At 39.3% G+C, this 25,541-nt stretch overlaps 1 protein-coding gene across 1 annotated transcript in view; it reads right to left on the bottom strand.

Annotated features, from left to right (window-relative positions):
- Positions 1-25,541, bottom strand: part of LOC134668783 (uncharacterized) — a 205,760-nt gene that overhangs the window by 13,472 nt on the left and 166,747 nt on the right. The window contains exons 3-4 of the mRNA XM_063526242.1: positions 13,308-13,557; positions 10,114-10,262 (exon numbers count right to left, since the gene is read on the bottom strand). Of these exons, the coding sequence (XP_063382312.1) occupies positions 10,114-10,262; positions 13,308-13,457 (299 nt within the window). The 5' untranslated portion in view covers positions 13,458-13,557. The remainder of the gene's footprint in view (positions 1-10,113; positions 10,263-13,307; positions 13,558-25,541) is intronic.

Here is a 25,541-nt window from a genome sequence, read left to right as displayed (position 1 = left end):
AGCTGTGGTCACGGAAGACTGACGTTCCAGCAAAACGTCAATGAAGATATTGGGGCAAAAGCTTCAAAAGCACTTACAACCTTCTCAAATCGAAGCTAAACTGCATCCTAATGCGCTCATGGAATGCGTACGCGTTCTCGTGAATCAATTCGCGTGGAAGTCGTAATTCCAACGCAGCGTAGCGGTGTATTATATCGATAGATCTGGACCCCTATTCGACAAGCGACGTTTGACGTATCGTGTTGATCTCCCGTTGATGTGGGAAACATCATAAGTTCTCAAATACGTACAATGTCAACATTTGACATTAACAATCCACAGTTAGGGTGACAAGTAAACCAAATCGAACCACCCTTAGTTTAGAGTTGAGTTTTGGTTGTACCAAATGATATTATCCACCGTTGATGGAATCAACACTCAGTATGCAATAAAATCAACTGTTGATTTGACGTGGATGCGAAATCTGACAGTTGTACATGTCGAATTTGGCCCCTGTAAACATTGTACGCGGTCACTGCCAAGTTAATGCAGTTATAATTACAATACAATGTTTGTTGACTAAGCGCCAAATTTTCATAAACATGTTTATACTTCTTAAGATTTGTATGCCGAAAATCTTTTATGCAACCGTTGTTTAAGAGAGCTCAAAAAAGGCGAGTGGCGTGAGTAACAATTTGAGGCGAAGCAATTTGAATTCTTTTTTGGAGAATAGACTAAAGACTTGTCTTGACAACTATAAGGTAGGGTTTTAAAGGTGTGTGCACGACCCTTTAAATGACAAATAAAAGTACGGGAGTAGAATAAAAATTAGCCAAACCATTAATTTTTCCACAGAAAAAACGTTTCTGACCCAAATAAAGATATGAGAAATAATTATTTGATTAAAAAAAAAAGATATTCAGAAAATCTCTGGAATGATTGCCGCATGTATGTCATGTGAACACACTCAAGATCAACGAAAATAGATCACATAGTATAGAACTTTCCATACTGTCGAGTGGACATATTTGTCTTGTTCTTAGTTAAAAGCTAAGCCTGAGAAAACATACTTAATTTACCCACCTCTCTATTACCACTAATCATGCAATCTTTAACGGCAGTATTGAACCTACGACCCCGCATTTAGGCCGCCGGTTGCCACCGATACCCACATATCGATGGATCGAATCGATTGTTATCTGTGAATAAGATCACTGGACCAATAGTTACGCCGGTTATACCGTAAAGTAAGCGTAGATTGCCTCTAACAGAGTCCGCATTATGAAGCTTGTAAGGTTTGCTTGTAACTTCAAAGCAACATGTACACTTGTACAGCCAAAGAATTTAATTTCCGTACCATTTCGTATCGTACCTTGTCACAGTGACAATCAATATGAAAGTCGCTATGGACCTCATTCGTCATTGTAACATGGTACGAAAATGGTACTTAAAATTAAATTCCTTTTGACCGTACACGAATTTAACGAATTTCCAACCTATATTTCCTTCTTTAAGAGATGAAATTTTTCTGGTATAAATATTTTCATTTTTGTTTCAGGTCAGGTCATCAGACTGCGTGTCAAAAGTTTTGCATTCTTTAATAACTTAATTAAAGAGATATGTCTCTATACATATGTAGAACAATAAGAGTGTAACAAATTTCATTGGAATCTTATCTGTTTAGGTATTCTGTTTACCTGTTTTTGTGTGGGAAAACACCAACCATATATCTGATTATCCGTATACCTACATCCACCATCCATCCTATGGCGAATGAATGGTAAACGCGCTCAAGGTGGGGCTCGTAAGAGATGGTCTGACGCCATGAAGAAGACGAGTGGCGGCAGCCTGCACCGTGCGGTCCACTTGGCTTATGACCGCAATTAATGGAGAGATGTTGCATGTTTTTTTTTAATACCACATCGGTGGCAAACAAGCATACGGCCCGCCTGATGGTAAGCAGTCACCGTAGCCTATGGACGCCTGCAACTCCAGAGGTATTACATGCGCGTTGCCGACCTTTTAAAAACCTGTACACTCCTTTTTTGAAGAACCCCATATATACTGTAGACCCTCGGGAAAACCTCGGGAGGGAGCTCATTCCACAGCCGGAGTGTCCGCGGGAGGAAATTCCTCTTAAATCGCACAGTACGCGACCATTTAGGTCATGTGGTCGCGATCCTCAGCATTGAGGGAACGAGGAAGGAGATACCTACATCCTTGTAAAGGAGCCCACAGATTAACAGTTCGCCGGACGATATCATCAGCCTGTCAGTTATTCGGAGCTGTCAAATTAGTTAACTGTCAGGCTAATATCGTCCGGCGAACTGGTAGAGTAGGACCAAGAAAAGTCTGCAGCGATTTTGATAGCCCACCAGTGGCGGCGCGTCAAACATATCAATGGGCAAGCCGGAGCTAATTTGGCTTACATATTTCCTTTACAACTCTGCTCAAATGTCCAAAAATAGGCAAGCCGATCGGAATCGGCTTTTATGTACGCGCCGCCACTGTAGCCCACGCAGTGCAAGTGTTATTTATACGTCATCATAATTTCATAGAAGTTAGACGTTTAAAATGACACTTGCACTGCGTGGGCTATCAAAATCGCTGCAGACTTTTCTTGGTTTAGCTCCACCAGTTCGCCCTTAAGACAAGACAGACCCACGACAATTTAAAAGCAACTATTTGTGATTATGGACCTGTTACGCAGTAATAAAGTCCAGTTGATTTGTTTACACTTTTTGCAAATTCCTCTGCATCAAAATATAGGTCTAGGAGTGAATCATGGCCTGTATCTAGGCCGCCATCATAACAGACTCCGTAACCTATTAATTTGAACACCGTTAGCATCGCCACCCCGATCCGATCCGAGGACTATTACGACAGGGCAGACGAGCGGGCGAAACGCGGCGGTTTTTCATTTTATAAAATTACGCTAGATTCTAAAATTGTGTTCTCCGGATTGATGTGTTCGATCTTTCTCAGAATGAATTCATTAATGTCGCTTTATTTGTGTTATGTTATACTTCTTAGAATTACTTTGTATTTATGCATCTATTCGTTAATATTAGCTACATTATCGCACGTGCAATTATAGCTGTACCGTTATTATATTTATTATTTATTTAAGGCAGCTTTGTAAAAAACTCGTGATATCTACATCTCTGGCCGTGGTTCTACTGCGCAGTATTCGCAGCCACCGACGGAAGGTGGGGGTGTATCTGGTTGCTGCTGTTAGGACTGAACCCCTGGAGTCACGCTCCCGCCGCGGGCCGGACGCTTTGGGTGTCGGCGGGCCGGAGTGGAACGCGTTGCTGGCCGGATTTTGCCCGCGGGCCGGAGCTTGGAGACCCCTGACTTAGATGAAGAATACTTTAATTTCAGACCATAGTTGTAGCTTTTTTGGAAGCTTATTCGGATTTCTTCTCGTGTTGCAACCGAGATTCACAGTTACCAATAACTTAGACGATTTATTCAATTCAAATTGACCATGTCCATGGCTAACTTGTTAATAAGATTGTTGTTAAAAAAGCTTGTGTTGATTTAATGTTCACAAAACATACCAAAAAGTACCGCTCGTCTGCGCTGTTCCTTACAGACAAAACCTTTGCATAAACGCGTCAGATTGGCGTCAAATTACCTGCGCGGGCGCCGGTCGCTTCGCGCATGCGCGACCACCCCAGACGAAGAACGGAGTAAAGCTCTATGGAGCGGTTTACTAATATGTGGCCGAAAATTGTATGGCAAATTATCACTTCCCAAACTATTTTTCCCATAGTATCATTTGGCAAAACTATCAGATGGCAAACCAATGTTTCGCATATATAACATGTCGCAAATGATTATTTACAATATTATTGTATGGCAAAATATTTAGTTGGTCATGTTTCAAAATGTCTTTTATTGTTATGTCGAATGTATTGATAGGCATAAATTATTTTTCGCCTAATATTGTGATGCATACTACTAAATACCCTAATAATATAGTACTCAACTACTCATGGTACAAATTACAGTAGCATTTTATTTCGTTACGTAGGTAGTTTTTTCGAGATGTGCAGTTCAATGATGGAGGTAGTAATTTTGTTTACTACATTTCTGGCAACAGTTTGTTTTCGTGGGGTCGCAATTCTTACCTAACCTAACCCACTTTTCTGGCAACAGTTCGTTTTCTTGGGGGTCGCAGTTCTAACCTAACCTAACCCACCTTTCAGGCAACAGTTTGTTTTCGTGGGGTCGCAGTTCTGACCTAACCTAACCCACTTTTCTGGCAACAGCTCGTTTTCTTGGGGGTTGCTGTTCTAACCTAACCTAACCCACTTTTCTGGCAACAGTTCGTTTTCTTGGGGGTTGCAGTTCTAATCTAACCTAACCCACTTTTCTGGCAACAGTTCGTTTTCTTGGGGGTGGTAGTTCTAACCTAACCTAACCCACATTTCAGGCAACAGTTTGTTTTCGTAGGGTCGCAGTTCTAACCTAACCTAACCCACTTTTCTGCCAACAGTTCGTTTTCTTGGGGGTCGCAGTTCTAATCTAACCTAACCCACCTTTCAGGCAACAGTTTGTTTTCGTGGGGACGCAGTTCTAACCTAACCTAAGCCACTTTTCTGGCAACAGTTCGTTTTCTTCGGGGTTGCAGTTCTAACCTAACCTAACCCACTTTTCTGGCAACAGTTCGTTTTCTTGGGGGTCGCAGTTCTAACCTAACCCACCTTTCAGGCAACAGTTTGTTTTCGTGGGGTCGCAGTTCTAACCTAACCTAACCCACTTTTCTGGCAACAGTTCGGTTTCTCGGGGGTCGCAGTTCTAACCTAACCTAACCCACCTTTCAGGTAACAATTTGTTTTCGTGGGGTCGCAGTTCTAACCTAACCTAACCCACTTTTCTGGCAACAGTTTGTTTTCGTGGGATCGCAGTTCTACCGTAACCTAACCCACTTTTCTGGCAACAGTTCGTTTTCTCGGGGGTCGCAGTTCTAACTTAACCCACCTTTGAGGCAACAGTTTGTTTTCGTGGGGTCGCAGTTCTAACCTAACCTAACCCACTTTTCTGGCAACAGTTCGTTTTCTTGGGGATTGCAGTCATCTAACCTAAAACATGTTGGTACAGTCATCAAATCTATCAGCGTAGTGGCACCCGTCCATGGAAATATGTAGATACGTTTGTTAAAAAAAAAGCCACCAACAGGTCAAATAGCCATCAAAATATATTATGAAAAGTAAGTATAAATAAAGCAAACGTTTTTTGACAATTAAGAGTTAGCTAAGTTGAAACATTTGCTCAGTGACTATTTGTCTTAATGAATTTTGGTAAAATGAACATCTACTAAATAAACTTGTGATCAAATAAAAAGTATGCGAAGTTTCAATTTTGGCAAACGTTATGTAACAATAAATAGTTAGGTATAATAAAACATTTGCTTAGTGACTATTTTTCTAAATAAATCGTGGTAAAATGAACATCTGCTAAATAAAATTGTGGTCAAATAAAAATTATGCTAAATAATAATATGCTAAGCATTGGTTTGCCAACTAAAAGTACTGCAATAAGTTGGTTGGGAAGTGAAATTAGGCGAAAAATATTTCGGCGAGATGGCAGTACACCCTATGGAGCACGTACCAAGTTAAGACTTTTGTTTTAAAATATACGCTCTAGAGGATAAAGGGAGTAAAATCTAAGGTGTCTGTGGGAAGTTAATGCAGTTTTCCTGAGAACTGCAATGCGCGCGCGCATATTGGGGCGTAGATGATCGGTAATGACGATCTATCAAGGTGATGTCTATCGGATGATGAAATTAAACATTTGTGGGAGTGTTTGTATTTTGCTCCATAGTCAAAACAGAGGGAGTCAAAGTCATCATATATAGTCGTAGTTACAGGCCTACAGGACACTAAACCTAATTGATGGGTATGGTCTCTGGGGCTTAGACAAGATGGCAATTGGTACCAATTAAAACTTACGGCCCGATTCGAACAAATGCTTATAACAAATCAGAGCGCTACGATACCGATCTGTCAGTGTTTTTGACACATTTCTGCAACCAAGAAACGTTATTTTGAGACTGACATATCGGTATCGTCCAGTCAGCAGCAGAAGTTGCTAAGCGGGCCAGGTGTTCAAAATGATCTTGACGCGACTTTATTGTTAAGAGAATATGAGCGCGTCAGGGTAATTTTGAACACCTCGCCCGCTTAGCAAGTTCTGCTGCTGACTGTACAGCTGTGACTTCTTATACGCAATGTTCGAATTGGGCCATTAAATACTGTATACTATGCCATACAGTATTTAATGGCCCTATTTCATACAGTGTATGGAAATAGTTACGGGATTTTTCGTTGTATTTGTCATCTCTGTAGGTATTTTCTTTTGAAGCTTGACGTAGATCGCGATTGTCGCTTAGAGCAGTTTTACATCATCATCATATCAGCCCCTTTATCACCCACAGCTGAGCATAGGAACTAGAAAAGAGTTTCTAGTACGCCACTTATCTCGGTCTCAAACTGATTTCATCCAGAAGTGACCCGCAATCTTTCGGATGTCATCCACCCAGCCAAAGGACGCCAGGGGCTTCTTTTACATACATTTGGTTAATACCGTTGACACAGAATAAATAATAATACTAGGTACAGAAGACTCACTCTCTAACAAAACGCGTCTGTTACGATCAGCACAGATATGGCCGCTAGGTGGCGACAGCGCCACGCGTGGCTTATGGCAAACCCCAAAATTGGGGCCGAACGGATGTACTTTTAGCTACCTGTAGCAAAGCGACGAAATCGCGGAGTGAGACACGCCTGCCGTTGATAGGAGCATACATACTGACATCGCTGGTGCGACATGGTGGAGGCGGATCTGTGCGAACTTCGAGTCCCCAATTGGCGAGAGGTCGCACAGGACCGAGAAAAGTGGCGCTGTCTTGTGTCGGAGGCCAATTCTCATTTTGGGTCGCTGAGCCAACTATACTGAAGTAAGTATAGGAACATACAATAGATTACCAGGTTACTCATATATCTAAAACCTGCCATTTAGAAATAACCCACATAAACCTTCCATTGACATCGACTCACCAAACTGTTTCGTAGCTACATCATAACAGACAGACAGACATAAATCGCCGCAGATTTATATACCGCGTGTAGCTCGTGACGATCCCAGCATTGTGGGTTTGTGAAATGGACAGATCACCTGCTATGAGATGAAGCATGTGTGAGATTCAGAGGTAAAGAACTACACTACACAAAGGCGCTGTCATGCGAATTGTGTAGTGATGCTGTTCATTTTAGGTGCATTTTATTTGACTACTTTTTAAATATCACACATACAAAATATTTGTACTAGTGTGGATTTTGTAGAATAGAATAGAAACGTTTATTTCACAAGGATACGTGGGTACAATATCTTACATAATATTAAACATGGTCATAGTATTAAACAGCATGCAAAAATAAACTAAAATCTACTTATCTAATCCTTATCATTCTGTATTTCTGTATAATAGTGTAGTTTGTTAATTTACTTACTCTTAAATTAGTTTTCCTCCATAAATGATGCATATATATATTTTATCAATACTTACTGCTTGTCGTTACGAGTAACGAGTAACCTTGTGTAAATGTATTAATTTCTCGAATTCTTAATTATAGGTTGAAAATTGCGTAGTAAGTATTTCACACGTAAAAGGTGTCGGTAAACTATTCATTAAACGGTGTCTATTGGTGGTGGTCTGTAGTGAAATGGCAGCATTTGACGGAGGAATGTTTATGATAAGCCTACTTCAAGTACAATGTATGCCGAAGTCCCGAAGTGGGACGGTAGCCACAAAATAATATATCGCGATTAGGATGGTTATAGCCGAAATATACTTAAATCACTTAGGCCCACTTGGACCATCCCACTAACCCGGGGTTAAGCGGTTAAACCGTTAACCTAGTGTCAAATTGTATGAATAACCAGTGCAACTCCAGGTTTAATCGGTTAACCCCGGGTTAGTGGAGTGCAAGTGGGCCTTAACAGATTTAGCAAATCTATATCTCAGGTTAGGATGGTAAATACCTATAGCCGAAATATACTTACATCCCTAGAGATTTAACTAGATAACTGATCTGCTTATACCCGGCGAACCTCATGGTACCGCCATTAAAAAAATATATAGGTAAGTGATGGACAAAAAAAATATTATCGAACCTGCTCACAAAAATTTTCAGGAGAATCGGGTGAGAAATTATGCCTGTCGAGAACACCTAGCAGAACCTTCGAGTTGGCTCGGTCAATTTTACCGTTTCTATTGAACTTCATACTTTGTTTGAACGCTGTGTACGAATTTATGTCGGCCTCAAAAGTCATCTTGCCATCTAAATTGAAAACTTATCGCGCTCCCATTTATCGCCATCGATAACATAAGCCGTCTCGCACTTAATGAATTTTAATCACGATTTAACCAAAGTAGTTCGATGATTTGTAGCGATACAGTAGGTCTACTAGTAGTTCGATGATTTGTAGCAAAAAGAATAGATAGTAAAGAGGGGTCCTGTCATTGTAAATTTTGTAGTCACAGTAAAGTTTACTGCCATCTATCGACACACGACTAAAACTCAAAACGAAAACGTATAAAATTATCAAAAAAATGTATATGGATAAATGATTTTATTATTTTTATATCATTTTGATCCATGTTCACTCACTGATATATGTATATGTGTTAGAATTGTTAAATATGACACGGTGTCGTCACGCCATCTAGCCGAGTATAGGCTAAAGGTGTGTGCGGCATCTATCCGAGAACTTTTTCTTGATTTCCGAGGCACGTTTTTTGCTTAGACTTTATTCATCTTATACGAAGTAACGAAGTTACATATGTCTTTGTAGCGATACAGTAGGTCAACTGAAGGCAACACTGTTACCGCCTGCTACTCGTATGATAACGGGAGCTACATTCCGACTGATTTCGCTGTCGTATTGTTTAAAGACAATCAGACTGAAAGGCTAAACTTTTACGCCTTTTAAGGAAACCTTTAATGTGAACGGGCTAGGCAATAGACAGTGGACACTTTCCTGCAGTTCCAATGAACTGTTTAGGCACCTACTTCTTGATTTAGACCTGACGAAACCTGAGGTGAATGAGCTATCTGTATGATGACGAAGCCTGCGCTGTGGATTTGAAGGTACCTATGCTGTTATTATTGTGTGTGTGTTTTTTTTGGGTCAATAAATGTATTACTAATTTAGGAAACTTTGCATATTTGTTAGTTATTTAGACCTAATAGGTCTATGCTATGATATTAAGCACTACATAATCAGAAATTAATATACAGATTGGCGTACATGTTTGAACATATTTGTCTTTACTTTATTAAATAAAGAATGTTGTGTTTATATTTTGTATATCGTCGTTCTCAGTCGGTTTATTTTAGACTTAATTAAGGATAACTAAGGATTAGAACTGTTCTGGTCCGCCCCGTCCCACACTTCGTTTAACACAGAACGTATCTCGTGATCACCGATCACCTGTCACGTAAAACGAGGTGTCGGAAGCCTCGACCCAGACACGGACCGTTCTAGCGCGATTCATCATTTATGGTGCTGCTTACAGTCAATACAGTCTTATAGAGACGGCATTATAGCCCTTCCTCGAAGCTTGGGGCGAGCCGTTGTCGTGTTATGAACGGCTCCAGCCGTTACCGTGTCCTCGATGCTCTTACATATGGTTATAACTCTCACCTGATCTGTGAGGGAGGTCTGTAGGCGCCGCTAGTGACGTACACGTCGCTGTCGGCTCGCGGCGAGCCGTTGGCGTGCTGTGAATGACTCCGGCCGTTGCGGTGTCCTCGATGCTCTTACATATGGTTACAACTCTCACCTGATCTGTGAGGGAGGTCTGTAGGCGCCGCTAGTGACGTACACGTCGCTGTCGGCTCGCGGCGAGCCGTTGGCGTGCTGTGAACGACTCCGGCCGTTGCGGTGTCCTCGATGCTCTTACATATGGTTACAACTCTCACCTGATCTGTGAGGGAGGTCTGTAGGCGCCGCTAGTGACGTACACGTCGCTGTCGGCTCGCGACGAGCCGTCGGCGTGCTGTGAACGACTCCAGCCGTTGCGGTGTCCTCGATGCTCTTACATATGGTTACAACTCTCACCTGATCTGTGAGGGAGGTCTGTAGGCGCCGCTAGTGACGTACACGTCGCTGTCGGCTCGCGGCGAGCCGTTGGCGTGCTGTGAACGACTCCGGCCGTTGCGGTGCTCCCGGTGCTCGCCGGATGGTGATCGTGTCCGTTCGTCCATTGTCTGAAAAAAAAGTGGCATTAGCAATTGATGTAGGCACAGAGAATCCGTCGGAGAGTATACGGTGAGTTTAGGAGAGATAGTTACGCTAAACTTTACTTTTCATACCACTCACTCCTCGGTAGGATCTACTAAGTAAGTACCGATAGAAAATCGCCCTCGCTTGTAACATAGCCCGCCTCAAGTGCAAACGTTCAATATTAGCATTGCAGTGCTCATAAAACACCAGTGCGTATATTAATGCCATCTGTTTCGGGACGGGAACATTCCGGCCTCGCAGGGTTACCACACGTCGGGAATTTCCAGGGATTCTGATAATTAGTCAGGTCTACAGTCGGAATATCAAAGGGGATAATCTTACAAAATTCGCCATGTACAACTGTCAGATTTTGCATCCACGTCAAATCAACAGTTGATTTTATAATACGCAATAAAATTCCTGTTGTATAATAAGTGTTGATTCCATCAACGGTGGATAATATCATTTGGTACAACCAAAACTCAACTCTAAACTAAGGGTGGTTCGGTTTGGTTTGCTTGTCACCCTAACTGTGGATTGTTATTGTCAAATTTTGACATTGTACGTATTCGAGAACTTATGATTTTTCCCACATCAACGGGAGATCAACACGATACGTCAAAGGTCGCTTGTCGAATAGGGGTCCAGTTTGTCAGTGTCAATTTTAAAAAATGTAGGCACTAAGAGTTGTCTCATTTGGACTGATGGTGACTCACGCTATACTTCGTTTTTTTTAGCATTAGAAAGAACTTGCAAGAAGGTAAGCGATCTTGACATGTCTTTTAATTGAAAAACGCTTTTTGAAAATCAAAAACTATTACTTATGAAAGCAGAACAATATAAATGATCGTATTAGATTCATAATTGTTACATATTTGCCGTAACTTATTTTTAAAATGTGTTTTTCAATTAAAAGACACATCAAAATTGTTTACCTTATTTCTAATGCTAAAAAAAAACGAACTATAGACCGGGCCGGAGATTCCGGCGCTTCGTTTTCTATGGAAAGCTGGTGCTTTCACATGGTCGTGATCACCGATCAGCCGTCATACTGCCGGATTCGAACTTTAAGATACGCGAATTAGATCTAGAAACGATATGGATTAGTTGTATCAGTGTCAAAAGTGACGCTTTTCTTTGAAGAAACGTCACATTTGACACTTGAATCCATATCGCTTCTAGATCTATTAACTGACGTATCTTAAAGTTCGAATTGGGCCGATAGAAAATGACATGTCGGACGCCTCGGCCCGGGTGCGTCCATCGTGAATCATCCTCATCATCACCTGACATACTTATCGTGAGTCAGCATTCTGAAATTCGTTATATTTGAGTGCCTTATCAGCGGGTTACAGAGGAGTGGGGTGGTACATAAAATATGTAAAGAAATTTCACAGTTTTAATGTTGGTTGGTATAAATGGTAGAATTGGTAACCCTACGTCAGTCCGATATTTACGAGTCCCCAGTTATGTTCCAGCAATTGATTGAACGATAACTCCAGACCAAAACGCTTCAATAACTCCGTCCGTTTCCGATTCAGAATTATGAATGTTACGTCCACGAACTGATTGCGATTACCTCTTTCGGATTCGGAGGATACTTCATCAATAATTTTGAAACACATCTGATTGCAGTCTCAAAATTATGAGTATACCGTTCGTGGCATTCGTATCATAAATTGAGTGTGTGAAATTGCCCTCAGATTTGACCGAAAATTCTTTCATATCTTCAGTCAGCGAACTATCTTCACGCTATCGACGGAATACACTAGGGGTTCATATTTGTAACGGCAATACAGCAGGTGGTCGAAACTTCTTGATATGCGATCGAACAATCGTGTACTAAGAATCGTACGCCAAATCAATAATTGATTCGCACAGTTTGATATGGGTATCGTGTCAAACGAACGGCACAAGACTTCCAATGGGCGTGTTTTGAATCATGATGCTCATTTTGGATTGACACAGACCCATTGTTATTAACTGGTATTTATCTGTCTGCCTTGATGTGAGCATTATATCAATTTACATATGTAGATACTTACCTATTAATAACGCCGCTATTTGAATTAGGTACCTACTTACTTATATCATAGAGAATAAAGTACAGTATATAGATGGTCAAGCAAATCCTGTCAGTAGAAAAAGGCGGCAAATTTGAATAATGTCCCATAGAAAATTTGAATTTCGCGCCTTTTTCTACTGACAAAATTTGCTTGACCAAGTATAATTCCGCTACTCGATGATAGATGTCGACTACGAAAATAATAGTCGTTTTGGTACCAAAACTGATGTATGGAGATGTGATCAGGGGCCAAATTCGACATGTACAACTGTCAGATTTCGCATCCATGTCAAATCAACAGTTGATTTTATTGCATACTGAGTGTTGATTCCATCAACGGTGGATAATATCATTTGGTACAACCAAAACTCAACTCTAAACTGAGGGTGGTTCGGTTTGGTTTGCCTGTCACCCTAACTGTGGATTGTTAATGTCAAATTTTGACACTGTACGACGTATTCGAGAACTTATGATTTTTCCCACATCAATGGGAGATCAACACGATACGTCAAACGTCGCTTGTCGAATAGGGGTCCAGAGCACTCTATGTTTACTATATTTCTCTATGCTTATATTAAGGTATGTAATTATATATATCTGAAGTGTGGTGTAGATTTTATAAATATGTTGATAAAGTGCATCCTCGAGAGTTTAGGTAACAATTTAGGTTCCAACCACCGATCCCTCATCATCAAGCCTATGAATCGCGGCGCGACTTCGCCGAGCGAACATAATATCCCGACGTTGACGTAGACTCCACTCCACACTCGCACAACCGCCAAAACGGGGAACAAAGCGCGAAAGCGTGACCAATAAACATTATAAATATTATAGGACGTTCTTACACAGATTGACTAACTAATTGCGTGAACAATCTGCGAAATCGACACTACACTCGCTTCGCGCACGAGTGTAGAGGGCCTTATAATTGTAGGTCGATATTACAGTTTGCTTCATAACTTACCGTGTACTCGGACAACGTTCTTTCCGACGGTGCTCTATGACTGTCACTCTCATCCCTCGTCTGTCCGCGGTGCAAATACGCCCCCGACGACGGCGAGTCCGTCCCCCGGTGCGTCGCCACGTAGTGGTTATTCTTCAGTTTATGCGCCATCGGTACCGCTATGTTGGCATCTTTGCATCAACTGTTCATGATTTTTTTTCTGTTTTTGTCTGTGGTTTAGTTTTTTTTAGTGTAACAGTTCGCAGTGAATCTGAAACAAGATAGTTGACGTTAATCATTGATTAGCGTAAGATTAAAAAGTAAAGAGATAAGCGTGGATAATGTGTAGGAATTCTGTCGGTTTTTAGGTCGGCCTGTGCTTTTTAGGGTTCCGTACCCAAAGGGTAAAAACGAAACCTTATTACTATGACTCCATTGTCCGTCTGTCTGTCACCAGGCTGTATCTCATGAACAGCTAGGCAGTTGACATTTTCACAGAAGATGGACGGACGACCTTGTTAAGGCCGCCGGAAGACGCTGGATGCGGGTCGCTTCCAACCGGTACGAATGGAGGTCCAAGGGGGAGGCCTATGTTCAGCAGTGGACGTCTTATGGCTGAGAATGCTGAGATGATGATGATGATGATGACGGAACCCTCAGTGGGCGATTGCGACTCGCACTTGTCCGGATTTTTTGCTTTTTGAATTCCATTGATTCCGTAGATAGTAGCCATGTATATTCAAGGTTCTTACTGTTACGTTTGATTATAGTATTTTTCAAATGGCATGAGTATGATGTCAACTGCCATCTTCATTTTTATAACCTTAAAATACAAAAATCTCACATAATTGGAGATTTGAGATGATAGCCATCGTACCCAAGGTATTTAAAAAATAATATAAGCAAGTTTAGTATATTCTGTCCGTAGGTAAGTAGGTAACGATTAGGTATATTTAAGTAAGCAGTGATGGAATAGATAGACCATTATAGACAATGAAGATTTTTTTTGGTCAGGTACAGTCGACGTCAAAGATATGTTTACAGTTTACACTTTAGCACCTCCTCCTCTCTAATGAGAATAAGGCGAAAAATGTAAACATATCTTTGACGTCGTCGACTATACAATAGATGCAGTGATGTGGATTGACGTCTTTTAAGCACTAGCTGGTATATGTCCTTTAGTTCCTGTGATTAAATTTTATTTTCATAACTTTTAATAAAATATATACTATAAATACCGGGTGTGGCCTGTAACACGAGCAAATAATTAAAACATGGATTGTACAGCAGCTTTTAAAAATTATGAAGTACTATTTAGACTGCCTATTTTTCATACAAAATAAATATTATCTTCAATGGACGCCATCGCCATGCCATATCAGTTGTGATTGACGTTGCTTGTCATGCCTTAAACATAACAAAATTCGCAATACATTGCGTATTAGAATAAACTTTAAAATGTATTAAAAATCAAACCACAAGTTATTTTTAAAAGTTGCTGAACAAGAGTTTTGGTCAGTATGAGGAGTACAGCCTACAGTTAAATTTTTTGCTCATATTACAGGCCACACCCGGTATAACAAAATCATCATCATCATATCAGCCAGAGGACGTCCACTGCTGGACATAGGCCTCCCCCAAAGAGTGCCACAATGACCGGTCTTGCGCCACCAGGTCGTCAGTCCACCTCATAATAATAATTGGCTATAATTATTTAGCTATAATTGGCTATCTACAAAGTTTAATGTATCTTCCAACAGCTATGTTGGAATTCCTTAATAAATTAGTAAAAAAAGTAATCGAGAAGGAAACGCAAACCTGTTACTAAATGTTACTATTAAATCGGTTGTCCGATTGAACAATCCAATAGTTATTAGGTCAGCAAGGGCTATTGCTTGGCCTTGGCTCGATGGAGTTTTGCGGTAACGCAGACCACATTCTAAACATCTACCTTTGAGATCTAAACCTTTAGTATCTTTTGTACCTTTACCGCTATACTCGTAGAGAAATATAATTTAGCACTGGACTGTCTCATTTCAAACATAGACACAGAGAGAATCATAGCCAGTACTAGCACCCAAAAGCAAGGGATGAGCATAGTCTAATAAAACATGGTCTTCTCTTCCCAGAGTGACACAAGCCTACGTCACAATAACATGGCCGCTAATGCCGCTATATATCGGTCGTTCTACCGTTTCGTGCCGATTTGGTGTCCGAGCCCACATCAAGCCTTAAAATTATATTTTTTTACATGTGGTTATTTTTAAAAGGTATGTTTATGTGGTACGGAAAATGCGCCAGTTTTGGAATTTAGCTAAACCCAATGATCTATTAAATAAAAATTAAAAACATGCGAAAAATTCATTTCCCTCGACATAAAATGGCGTACCATTGGGTTCGAAAATTTAAAAACACTATTATTTGCAGATAAACCCTACTTTCCATTATTGTTTATAAATAAGCAAATAGTCAGTATTATAATGGTACATGGTACGTATTTTTAAAGTTAAATTATCATAGAGAGAACGCACTTTTTAATTTTGTCACGCGAAAGACTTCATTTTCACTCTAAAAAATTGTCACTCATGCTAAATCTAAACGCGCCTTTATTCACGAATACCTGTGATTGCTACGTGTTTTGACTACCTTAGTCTACCGCAATACGTCAACGAAGGAGGTTTCGCGCTCTTGATTTACGAGTAATTTTGGTTCTCCTCACCGGAAAGACACTTTGTCACGGTTACTGCTCATTTCTATCCATTAAGTAATTTGGTGCTATCTATTGCAAAAAAAAAATCATCTTGTTAATAATCAGTTAGCATTTTGGTATATCTTCATTACTTTTACTTGATGACATTCTAGCCTTAAAGACGATAAAGAAATTTAAAAAAACCGTCGAAAGTTCATTTCGCTCCAATTCATTCCTCTCCATTTCTTCCAATATTTTCGGGTGAGGGAAATGAACCAGTTTGGAAGGAAATGAACAATAATTTTGTATGACAGATGTTAGTTAGAGTTATATGCACACATACGCTCTCAACCCAAGAGTTATATGCACACATACGCTCTCAAATCATAACTCTCATGTTTTGAAACGTATGTATGTCCCATTCTTTCGACTTCGTTAGACCGTTTGACAGAGTTTCAGGGTTTAGGGTCTTACCTATACCCGACACTATGTCATGGGAATCCTGTTGGTTGTGGATATTGCATATAAATAAGCAGATAGGCGCGTAAGCGTAAGTAGTTTTTTTTTCATGGCAAATATTGTAAATATATCGGATAGGTACATCATATTTCCAACATTTTATAAATGCGGAACATTTTGGACAGGTGACCCTATTGAAAGTTGTCTAACACCTAATTTATTAAAATACTTAAAACTTTTGATAGTCCTTGAATAAAGCTCAAGAGCGAGCCCTCCGACCGCAGATATTTATGAGGAGGGTCTCACAAAGATCTGCTCCCGGGAGCCTCTTCTTGTGCTAAGTTAAAAATATGGGTTGGCCGTATCAGGGAAATTTCTTGTAACTTTGTAACCGTCTAAAGGCCAAGCTTTAGAAAAATCTAGAAAGTTCATGAAACAATGGTCCAACACCATCTAGAACTGGAGAGGAGCGTCCAATTCCCACCCCTTTCTGCGAGTTCCACAAAGAAAGAGCAGGCAGCTCGGAGCGTCCGATTGTGGCGCGCTTTCCTGCGAGGCTGAAAGCCAAGCTTTCGCAGGAGAGTAGACCTTAAATTGTTTCATTGCCGAAATGCAAGCGATGCCGAAAGCCGAGCTCCGCAAAAGGAGTTCAAAATTTCTTTTAACTATTGGCAGCTGGCACAATCGTGCAAGGTTAAAGACTGAGCTTCAGTGGAGCTGACCTCAAACAAGAACCAATAGCCGAATGTATTAAAAAGCAAGGCCGAAGGCCCGGGGGAGCGTCAGATAGGGGCACATTTCCGTACAAGGCCAAATATCAATCTGCAAGAGTGCAGAACTTGGCTAAGTGAGGCCAAAGGCCGAGGTCCGCATAAACGCTGAAGGCCCAGTCCGTCTGATCACGTTGCGCTTCCATAGAAGACCTAACTTGAGAACTAAGAGAGCTTGAAATTTAACCAATGTGATCTCGGACTCTCCTGCGGCTTGAACTTTGCATTTTTCCTCGAAAGTGCGACTTGTTGAGTCTACAACCCTATGGAGTTTGTTTTTTATAATAAGTATTTTGATTATTGGGGCGTACTCGGCCTCTGGACGGTGTTGGGGTTATTGGGGCGTATTTTGATTATTGGGGCGTACACAGGGTTTTGGTGTATCGTAGAGTACGCTCTTCGACCTCCAACGGCTTTAGAGCTCAATATCGTGTTTGCGGTCCGCTAGTTTGCTTTTTAATACACAACTATTTGTTCGTCTCCAAGCTCTGCTGTTCTGCAGCTTTAACCTCGGCCCGCCGTTCCCTTTGAAACGGCTTATCATGGTCGTGTCCGAAATGTAATATTCTGGCCCACTACATTATTTAAACAAACAGCATCTGCCCTTTACAAAGACGGCTAAGTCACATTACCTACATCAATACTGGATAGTTTAAAATTATACCTCAGTTCTGTCCCGAATAATATATTTTATCAAAACTAACGATTGTTTTTTATAACAATTTCTACATAATTTAAGCTTTTTTAATTTCATTTATATAAGTAGTTTTTTACATTACAAAAATAATTTAAGCTTTTTTAATTTCATTTATATAAGTAGTTTTTACATTACAAATCTCATTATTATATGTTTCTAGTTCTGACAAATAATGAGACCGAAGACGAATACTGAAACATCGTAAAAGGTATTGTTAAAAAGTAGGTTATTATATTAAACAGATCAACAGGGTAGATATATTTTTTAAAAGCCAAGCTATTTATGGTTCCATCATTTAAAATATTATCATTTTGATTTTGACCAATAAAGTTCATTTATATTTAATCTAATTTCATTTCCTTCTATTCGTGTTTCATTACCTTCCCTTGGTTTTTCATTTCCATCTGTGCCTTCATTACTTTCCTTATATGTTTTCCAAAAGTACAACTAGTATATAGGTGCCTTTCTTAAAATAATATACACAATACGTATACACATTCACAATATCAAAACCTACACTGTAACTTCAAAATAAAAAAAATCTCCAAAAAAGTGGCAAATCGGCACGAAACGGTAGAACGACCCATATAGCGATATCGCATATTATCATAAAGCGCTGTCGCATGATGACGTAGGCTTGTGTCAGTCAGGTGACCTAGAAAAGACGAGAAGAGAGTACCAGGCGGAGTAAATTATTATACCATGGGGATGAGTAGGTATAGTTTTTCTGGTTCTTACTGACTGACAAGTCGTATTTGTCAGACTATGTAACTAAGACTGCTCACTCCATACATAGATAAAAACTCATTTATTATACTAAGTTTTTGAGCGAGCGTTGCAATAACTTATTTGTAACTTATTTGTAAAATGCTTAAAAGCATAAACTTTTAAGCGAATTTCAAAACTTATTATACTATTAGTATTAGTCTGTAACACTTTAGGGTAGGCACCCAGTGTTATAAACGTCTGAATGTTATTGTAGATAGACACTTTATAGGTTAGAAAAGTAGATGTTTGTTTGGTAAGAATTTGGTGGTTAATATACGTTCTACACAGGTATTAGAGTAGATAGGTCAAGGTCGGAGACCAGTAATGTTGTTTTTAATCTTCATATATACGCTTTTGGCTATATTTAGAGGATAAAACTTACCGGAATGGTAGGTCATCAATCATCTATAAATCGTCGCATTTAGCGCATCCATTATTCGTTCCTGCATTGTGCTGGGACATAAATACCTTGTTTTCTTTGGAGTGTACACATTTCACAATTGAAATACATTTGTACATGGTTACACTACATATAAATAGCTTTGACTTGGTAAAGCGGGTTGAATCGGTGTTGTTTTCTGTCGTCATAAACATTGACGTCCGTCAATGACAGTTGGTTTGTTGTCTGTGGTTTGGCACAAACAATCAGTCATACATAAAGAGTATTTATGAATAAACATTTAGTATGTGTTCTTTTATATTTTGCAATTCGTAGTTATAAATAATGTCCTTATTTTTAGCTTTCGAAATTAGTAATTCTTTTTATTTTTGGTGACTTCGGTTTTCTGTAAATTGGATCCGGTCAGTTGCGATGTCATTGAATGGGAAGTTTTCCATTCACCACTTTGTCTGTGGTTTTTGCCATTTGATTTTTCGCTTGATCACTGGGATATTCCGTGACAAGATGTAAGACGTAATTTCGACATCAGGTCGGCAATTAATTCATGGGCTTGGCCCAAAATATGATTAACCTAGCTTCCTATGCGCCGGTAATGGCGGCATAACCTGTTCACCTCTTTTAAACCAACTTGCAATCCCTTTACAAATATGAGGCATCATTTTGTTTCACCGCGTGTGCCTACGTCGCCACGTCTGGTGTCTAATATAAGGGACTCGGCTTAGAAACCGGGTTCCTTTGGCTAGGCCTGTCTTTTGGCTGGGCCTATCTCTTCCCTTGGCTCTTGGCCCTATGGCTTTTGGAAGATCTAGGGTGGTGTCGCACCATGCTAGAGGGGAAGCCGTCTTCTCCACTTAATTTTTGGACTCGAGGTGAAGTGTTTATTCGATAAAACTGTGAGTTAAAAACTTATATTTACATTAGTGACTGTGTTCCTTTGCTGGAAAGGATAAACAATATTTAAGTCTGAATTTCTTTTTAACGTGAACTTTCTACATGGTAAATTCTATTATTAATATGAAACCTGCAATTCCTATGTAGGATTTTGTGTGTATTACAGGCCCAAATAGGCCTGAGATGTACTTAAGTTAAATTTAATTAGTAATAGTTACGGTACGTAATTTAAATGTTAAGTCTCGAGGCCGCAGCAGGTCTTATTGTGATGTAAAGTGAATAAAAGTATTTAGTAAATAAATTTGTATTTTCATTTGGATATGTCATACGTTTGATGAGTATAGTATCCTGGCGTCCTACTTTAAATATTTGGATATCTATTCTCACTCCATAGTGGCAGAAACCACGACCCTATCTATGCTCGTAGTTAGCCGTAAGCATTTTTGAATTTTTAAGTAGGTAGATCTTGGGGGTTCTGGACCACTTACCCAGAGCTCACCCTCCCCTATTACAGTGGCGTGCCCAACGTATGGCCTATGGAGTATGACATTTCCAAGTGAAACATTTTAGAAATATTTTAGTATTAAGGTTTTTATATGTAAAGGGAATTGCAAGTTATTGTTTGAAAGTGTTGTTTGTGTTGGAGGTTAAACTTATAAATTTAACCAACTTATAAATAAAGCTATACTTTATACGCTAAATAATTAGCTATACTTAAAGAGATTTTCTCAATATTTTAAAATACTTTAAAAGGGTTAAAATCTAATAAAATTTTAACTTATCTTTAAAATATTATAACTCTATACTGACTTACTTCTGATATTACATATCAATCTTGAAAAATGGATTTCATAAGAGCTGGTTGTAAAATCACCCATTTACATAAAGACGAAATGTCACATGAATTAGCGATTCGCAGACTTCCGGTTAATCCCATCTCACGTAGATCCAGTCTGTGTCAAGCTTTGAAACAGACTGCAGATTTAGCCAAAAAGGGTAGTTTAAAGTTCCCGGACTTGGTAATAAGTAATGAAGCTTCCGAATTAGAACTCTGTCAGCATAAGGTAGAGGAGATAGAGTTAGAAGCAAAAGGAGAATTATCAGCAGCGGCGATCGACAGGCTATCCTCGCGTTGCAAATATCTATTGTGTCGTATTTCACGGTTGCCTCAGGAGACCGAAGCGGTACTTCTGTTGAAAACGTTAATTACTTCTTTATTGGATCGGTTGAATGAGCAAGGCTCTTCTGCGTCGTCTGGTTCGGATGATGACTTTCAATCTCCTAACGAATCTCGTATTGTTAGGGAGATTATTTACAAAACGGATAGGACTTTTAATATAAAGTCAATTTAACTTTGAAATTATTCATCGGAAGGGCAAAGAACATGTCATACCTGACTGTCTTTCTCGTATTCAGGTCAGTTCTATAAATTCTGTTACTATTCAAGACCCTTGGTATCTTGATGTATATAAAAAGGTATCTGAAAAACCTTCTCTCTTTCCCAACTTTAAAATTGAAAATGATAAACTTTACCGTTACTCTAAGAATAAGTATCGTCTGACAGCTCAATTTGACTGGAAGCTGGTACTCCCTTATGAGCACCGAAATGAAATCTTAAATAAGTATCATGATGATCCTACTGCCGGTCATTTTGGCGTGGCTAAAACCCATTCCAAAATAGCGGACTTATATTATCGGCCTACGTTGTTTCAAGACGTGAAAGAATACGTCGATTCTTGTGAAATTTGTAAAACTTATAAACCTGTTAATTTAGCTCGTCCTGGCTTGATGGGTAATACCCGACGTATATCGTCACCAGGCGAAGCCATATCTTGTGATATTCTTGGTCCCTTTCCTCCGTCTTATTTGAGAAATCAGTATCTCTTTGTATGTGCTGATTATTTCAGTAAGTATGTGACTTTGTTTCCACTACGCAACATAAATGCGAAAGCTATAGTTAAGTGTATGGAAAAAGGGATATTTCTTATACATGGGGTTCCTAAATATATATTCTGCGACAATGGTGTTCAATTTACTTCAAAAGACTTTCGAGACTTAATGTCCAAATATAATGTCCCTCATATTTTCTATAACCCTAGATATCATCCTCAGACGAATCAAACGGAACGAGTGAACCGTGAACTTGTAAGAACTATTGCTTCATACGTGCGTTCTGATCACCGTAACTGGGATAAGAACATATCGGAAATACAATGTGCATTAAATACAGCTCGTCACGAAGTAACTAAAGATACACCGTATTTTCTAACACATGGTCGTCAGATGATTCTAGATGGTTCTCTTTATAATAGTGAAGGTCCTATAGATCAAAACGCGCTCGAATTAGATACTAGTGGTGCTTTTTCTGATAAACTTAAAGAGCTCAAAACTATATTTCAAAAAGTGCGTAACTCGTTGATCGCCTCCCATGAACGTAACGCTAGGTATTACAACATGAGGAAGCGTCACGTAGAACTAGAAGAAGGACAAATCGTTTATAAAAGATGTTTCCCATTGTCAAATGCAGCAAAACATTTCTCCGCTAAATTAGCGCCCCGTTATGACAAGTGTGTCATTCATAAAAAATTAAGTCCTCTTGTATACTCTTTAAAATCCTTAGAAGGAAAACTTCTAGATAACTTTCATATAAAAGATATTGTACGTCCTGGTGAAGCCGAGCCGTCTTCGTAGCGGTACTCGTCTTTTCACTTGTTGGCTCAATATTTAAATTTGAAATATCCTATATGATACAAAATACTGAACTTACCTATTGAACTGAATGCAGCCTGGCGCAAGCTTGTTTTCATCAGACCGGGTAATTGTTCCATGTATTTGATTCTATATATATATTGGTACCGGATGCATACGGACCAATCTTAATCTTTGATATGTCCTTATAAAGACATAAAACATCAAATAATCTGAATAAACTACAGAAACTTACTTAACTTATAAACCCTTAAGTGGGACTACTCTATAAAACGTTATTAAATCGTGAAACGAGACTACGTTCTCAATAAACTCTGTACTATGACTAAACTTTTGTTTGTCGATATAGGAATTGTGTATTGGCTAGATGATGCAGCTCTTTACTTAGTTCCACCTTTGTCGGTGATAGGCAATTTCTTTAATAAAGGGAAAGTTTTTTTTTCTCGGGTTGCCGTCTTTGACATCCTCTTCTAGATTTAGGTAAGTATTCACTAGTAATAAGTAGACCCGGATCAAAATTAGTTGTTAGATTTCCTTGGTTGAATTGGCCATTCACCAAGTCATAGATATAAGTTTTGTCATAAGGTTTGTTTTCTTTACAGATTATCTGTGTTCTCGTGGTTAAGTTTGGTAGGTTAAGGTGTAACTTCATATTAGACGTATAAATTAAAAAAAAAAAAATTTTTTTTTTTTAAAAAAATTTTTTTTAACCCAACTAAAGATGAACTGTAACACTTTAGGGTAGGCACCCAGTGTTATAAACGTCTGAATGTTATTGTAGATAGACACTTTATAGGTTAGAAAAGTAGATGTTTGTTTGGTAAGAATTTGGTGGTTAATATACGTTCTACACAGGTATTAGAGTAGATAGGTCAAGGTCGGAGACCAGTAATGTTGTTTTTAATCTTCATATATACGCTTTTGGCTATATTTAGAGGATAAAACTTACCGGAATGGTAGGTCATCAATCATCTATAAATCGTCGCATTTAGCGCATCCATTATTCGTTCCTGCATTGTGCTGGGACATAAATACCTTGTTTTCTTTGGAGTGTACACATTTCACAATTGAAATACATTTGTACATGGTTACACTACATATAAATAGCTTTGACTTGGTAAAGCGGGTTGAATCGGTGTTGTTTTCTGTCGTCATAAACATTGACGTCCGTCAATGACAGTTGGTTTGTTGTCTGTGGTTTGGCACAAACAATCAGTCATACATAAAGAGTATTTATGAATAAACATTTAGTATGTGTTCTTTTATATTTTGCAATTCGTAGTTATAAATAATGTCCTTATTTTTAGCTTTCGAAATTAGTAATTCTTTTTATTTTTGGTGACTTCGGTTTTCTGTAAATTGGATCCGGTCAGTTGCGATGTCATTGAATGGGAAGTTTTCCATTCACCACTTTGTCTGTGGTTTTTGCCATTTGATTTTTCGCTTGATCACTGGGATATTCCGTGACAAGATGTAAGACGTAATTTCGACATCAGGTCGGCAATTAATTCATGGGCTTGGCCCAAAATATGATTAACCTAGCTTCCTATGCGCCGGTAATGGCGGCATAACCTGTTCACCTCTTTTAAACCAACTTGCAATCCCTTTACAAATATGAGGCATCATTTTGTTTCACCGCGTGTGCCTACGTCGCCACGTCTGGTGTCTAATATAAGGGACTCGGCTTAGAAACCGGGTTCCTTTGGCTAGGCCTGTCTTTTGGCTGGGCCTATCTCTTCCCTTGGCTCTTGGCCCTATGGCTTTTGGAAGATCTAGGGTGGTGTCGCACCATGCTAGAGGGGAAGCCGTCTTCTCCACTTAATTTTTGGACTCGAGGTGAAGTGTTTATTCGATAAAACTGTGAGTTAAAAACTTATATTTACATTAGTGACTGTGTTCCTTTGCTGGAAAGGATAAACAATATTTAAGTCTGAATTTCTTTTTAACGTGAACTTTCTACATGGTAAATTCTATTATTAATATGAAACCTGCAATTCCTATGTAGGATTTTGTGTGTATTACAGGCCCAAATAGGCCTGAGATGTACTTAAGTTAAATTTAATTAGTAATAGTTACGGTACGTAATTTAAATGTTAAGTCTCGAGGCCGCAGCAGGTCTTATTGTGATGTAAAGTGAATAAAAGTATTTAGTAAATAAATTTGTATTTTCATTTGGATATGTCATACGTTTGATGAGTATAGTATCCTGGCGTCCTACTTTAAATATTTGGATATCTATTCTCACTCCATAGTGGCAGAAACCACGACCCTATCTATGCTCGTAGTTAGCCGTAAGCATTTTTGAATTTTTAAGTAGGTAGATCTTGGGGGTTCTGGACCACTTACCCAGAGCTCACCCTCCCCTATTACAAGTCTAATACTTTTTATACCTCCCGCACAACTTATTATTTAACAAGAAAAGAGATCTATGAACTATGGGGTGACCACTTATTTTGCTATGGTCAAGTGTAAGGTTGCCACATGAAAAAAATAATATCCTGGCAAAAATCCGAATATCACACTACCGGCTCGATTCGGGAAATGAATTAGAGACGCGCTAGATATGAAATAGTAAAGATATGTGACGTTCCACGGCAAAAGGTACCTTAAGGCGGCTGGCGCCACGATTTCACTAGATACGAAATAGTGAAGATATGTCACGTTCCACAGAAAAAAGTACCTTATGGCGGCCGGCGCATAAGTCGCATAGCGCCGCAATAATATTGGAGCGGCGGCGTTAATAATAGCGTAAGCGCCAACCGCCATAAGGTACTTTACCCGTGGGACGTCACATATCTTTACTATATCGTTTCTAGTTAATCTCTAATTCATTTCCCGAATCGCGCCGTACAAATCTTGACATTCAGAGTCA

The sequence above is a fragment of the Cydia fagiglandana genome, chromosome 11 (genome assembly GCF_963556715.1).
Source record: "Cydia fagiglandana chromosome 11, ilCydFagi1.1, whole genome shotgun sequence".
Lineage (NCBI taxonomy): Eukaryota > Metazoa > Arthropoda > Insecta > Lepidoptera > Tortricidae > Cydia > Cydia fagiglandana.
Note: the sequence above shows the minus strand (reverse complement) of the source record. Positions and strands in the feature narration are given on the sequence as shown.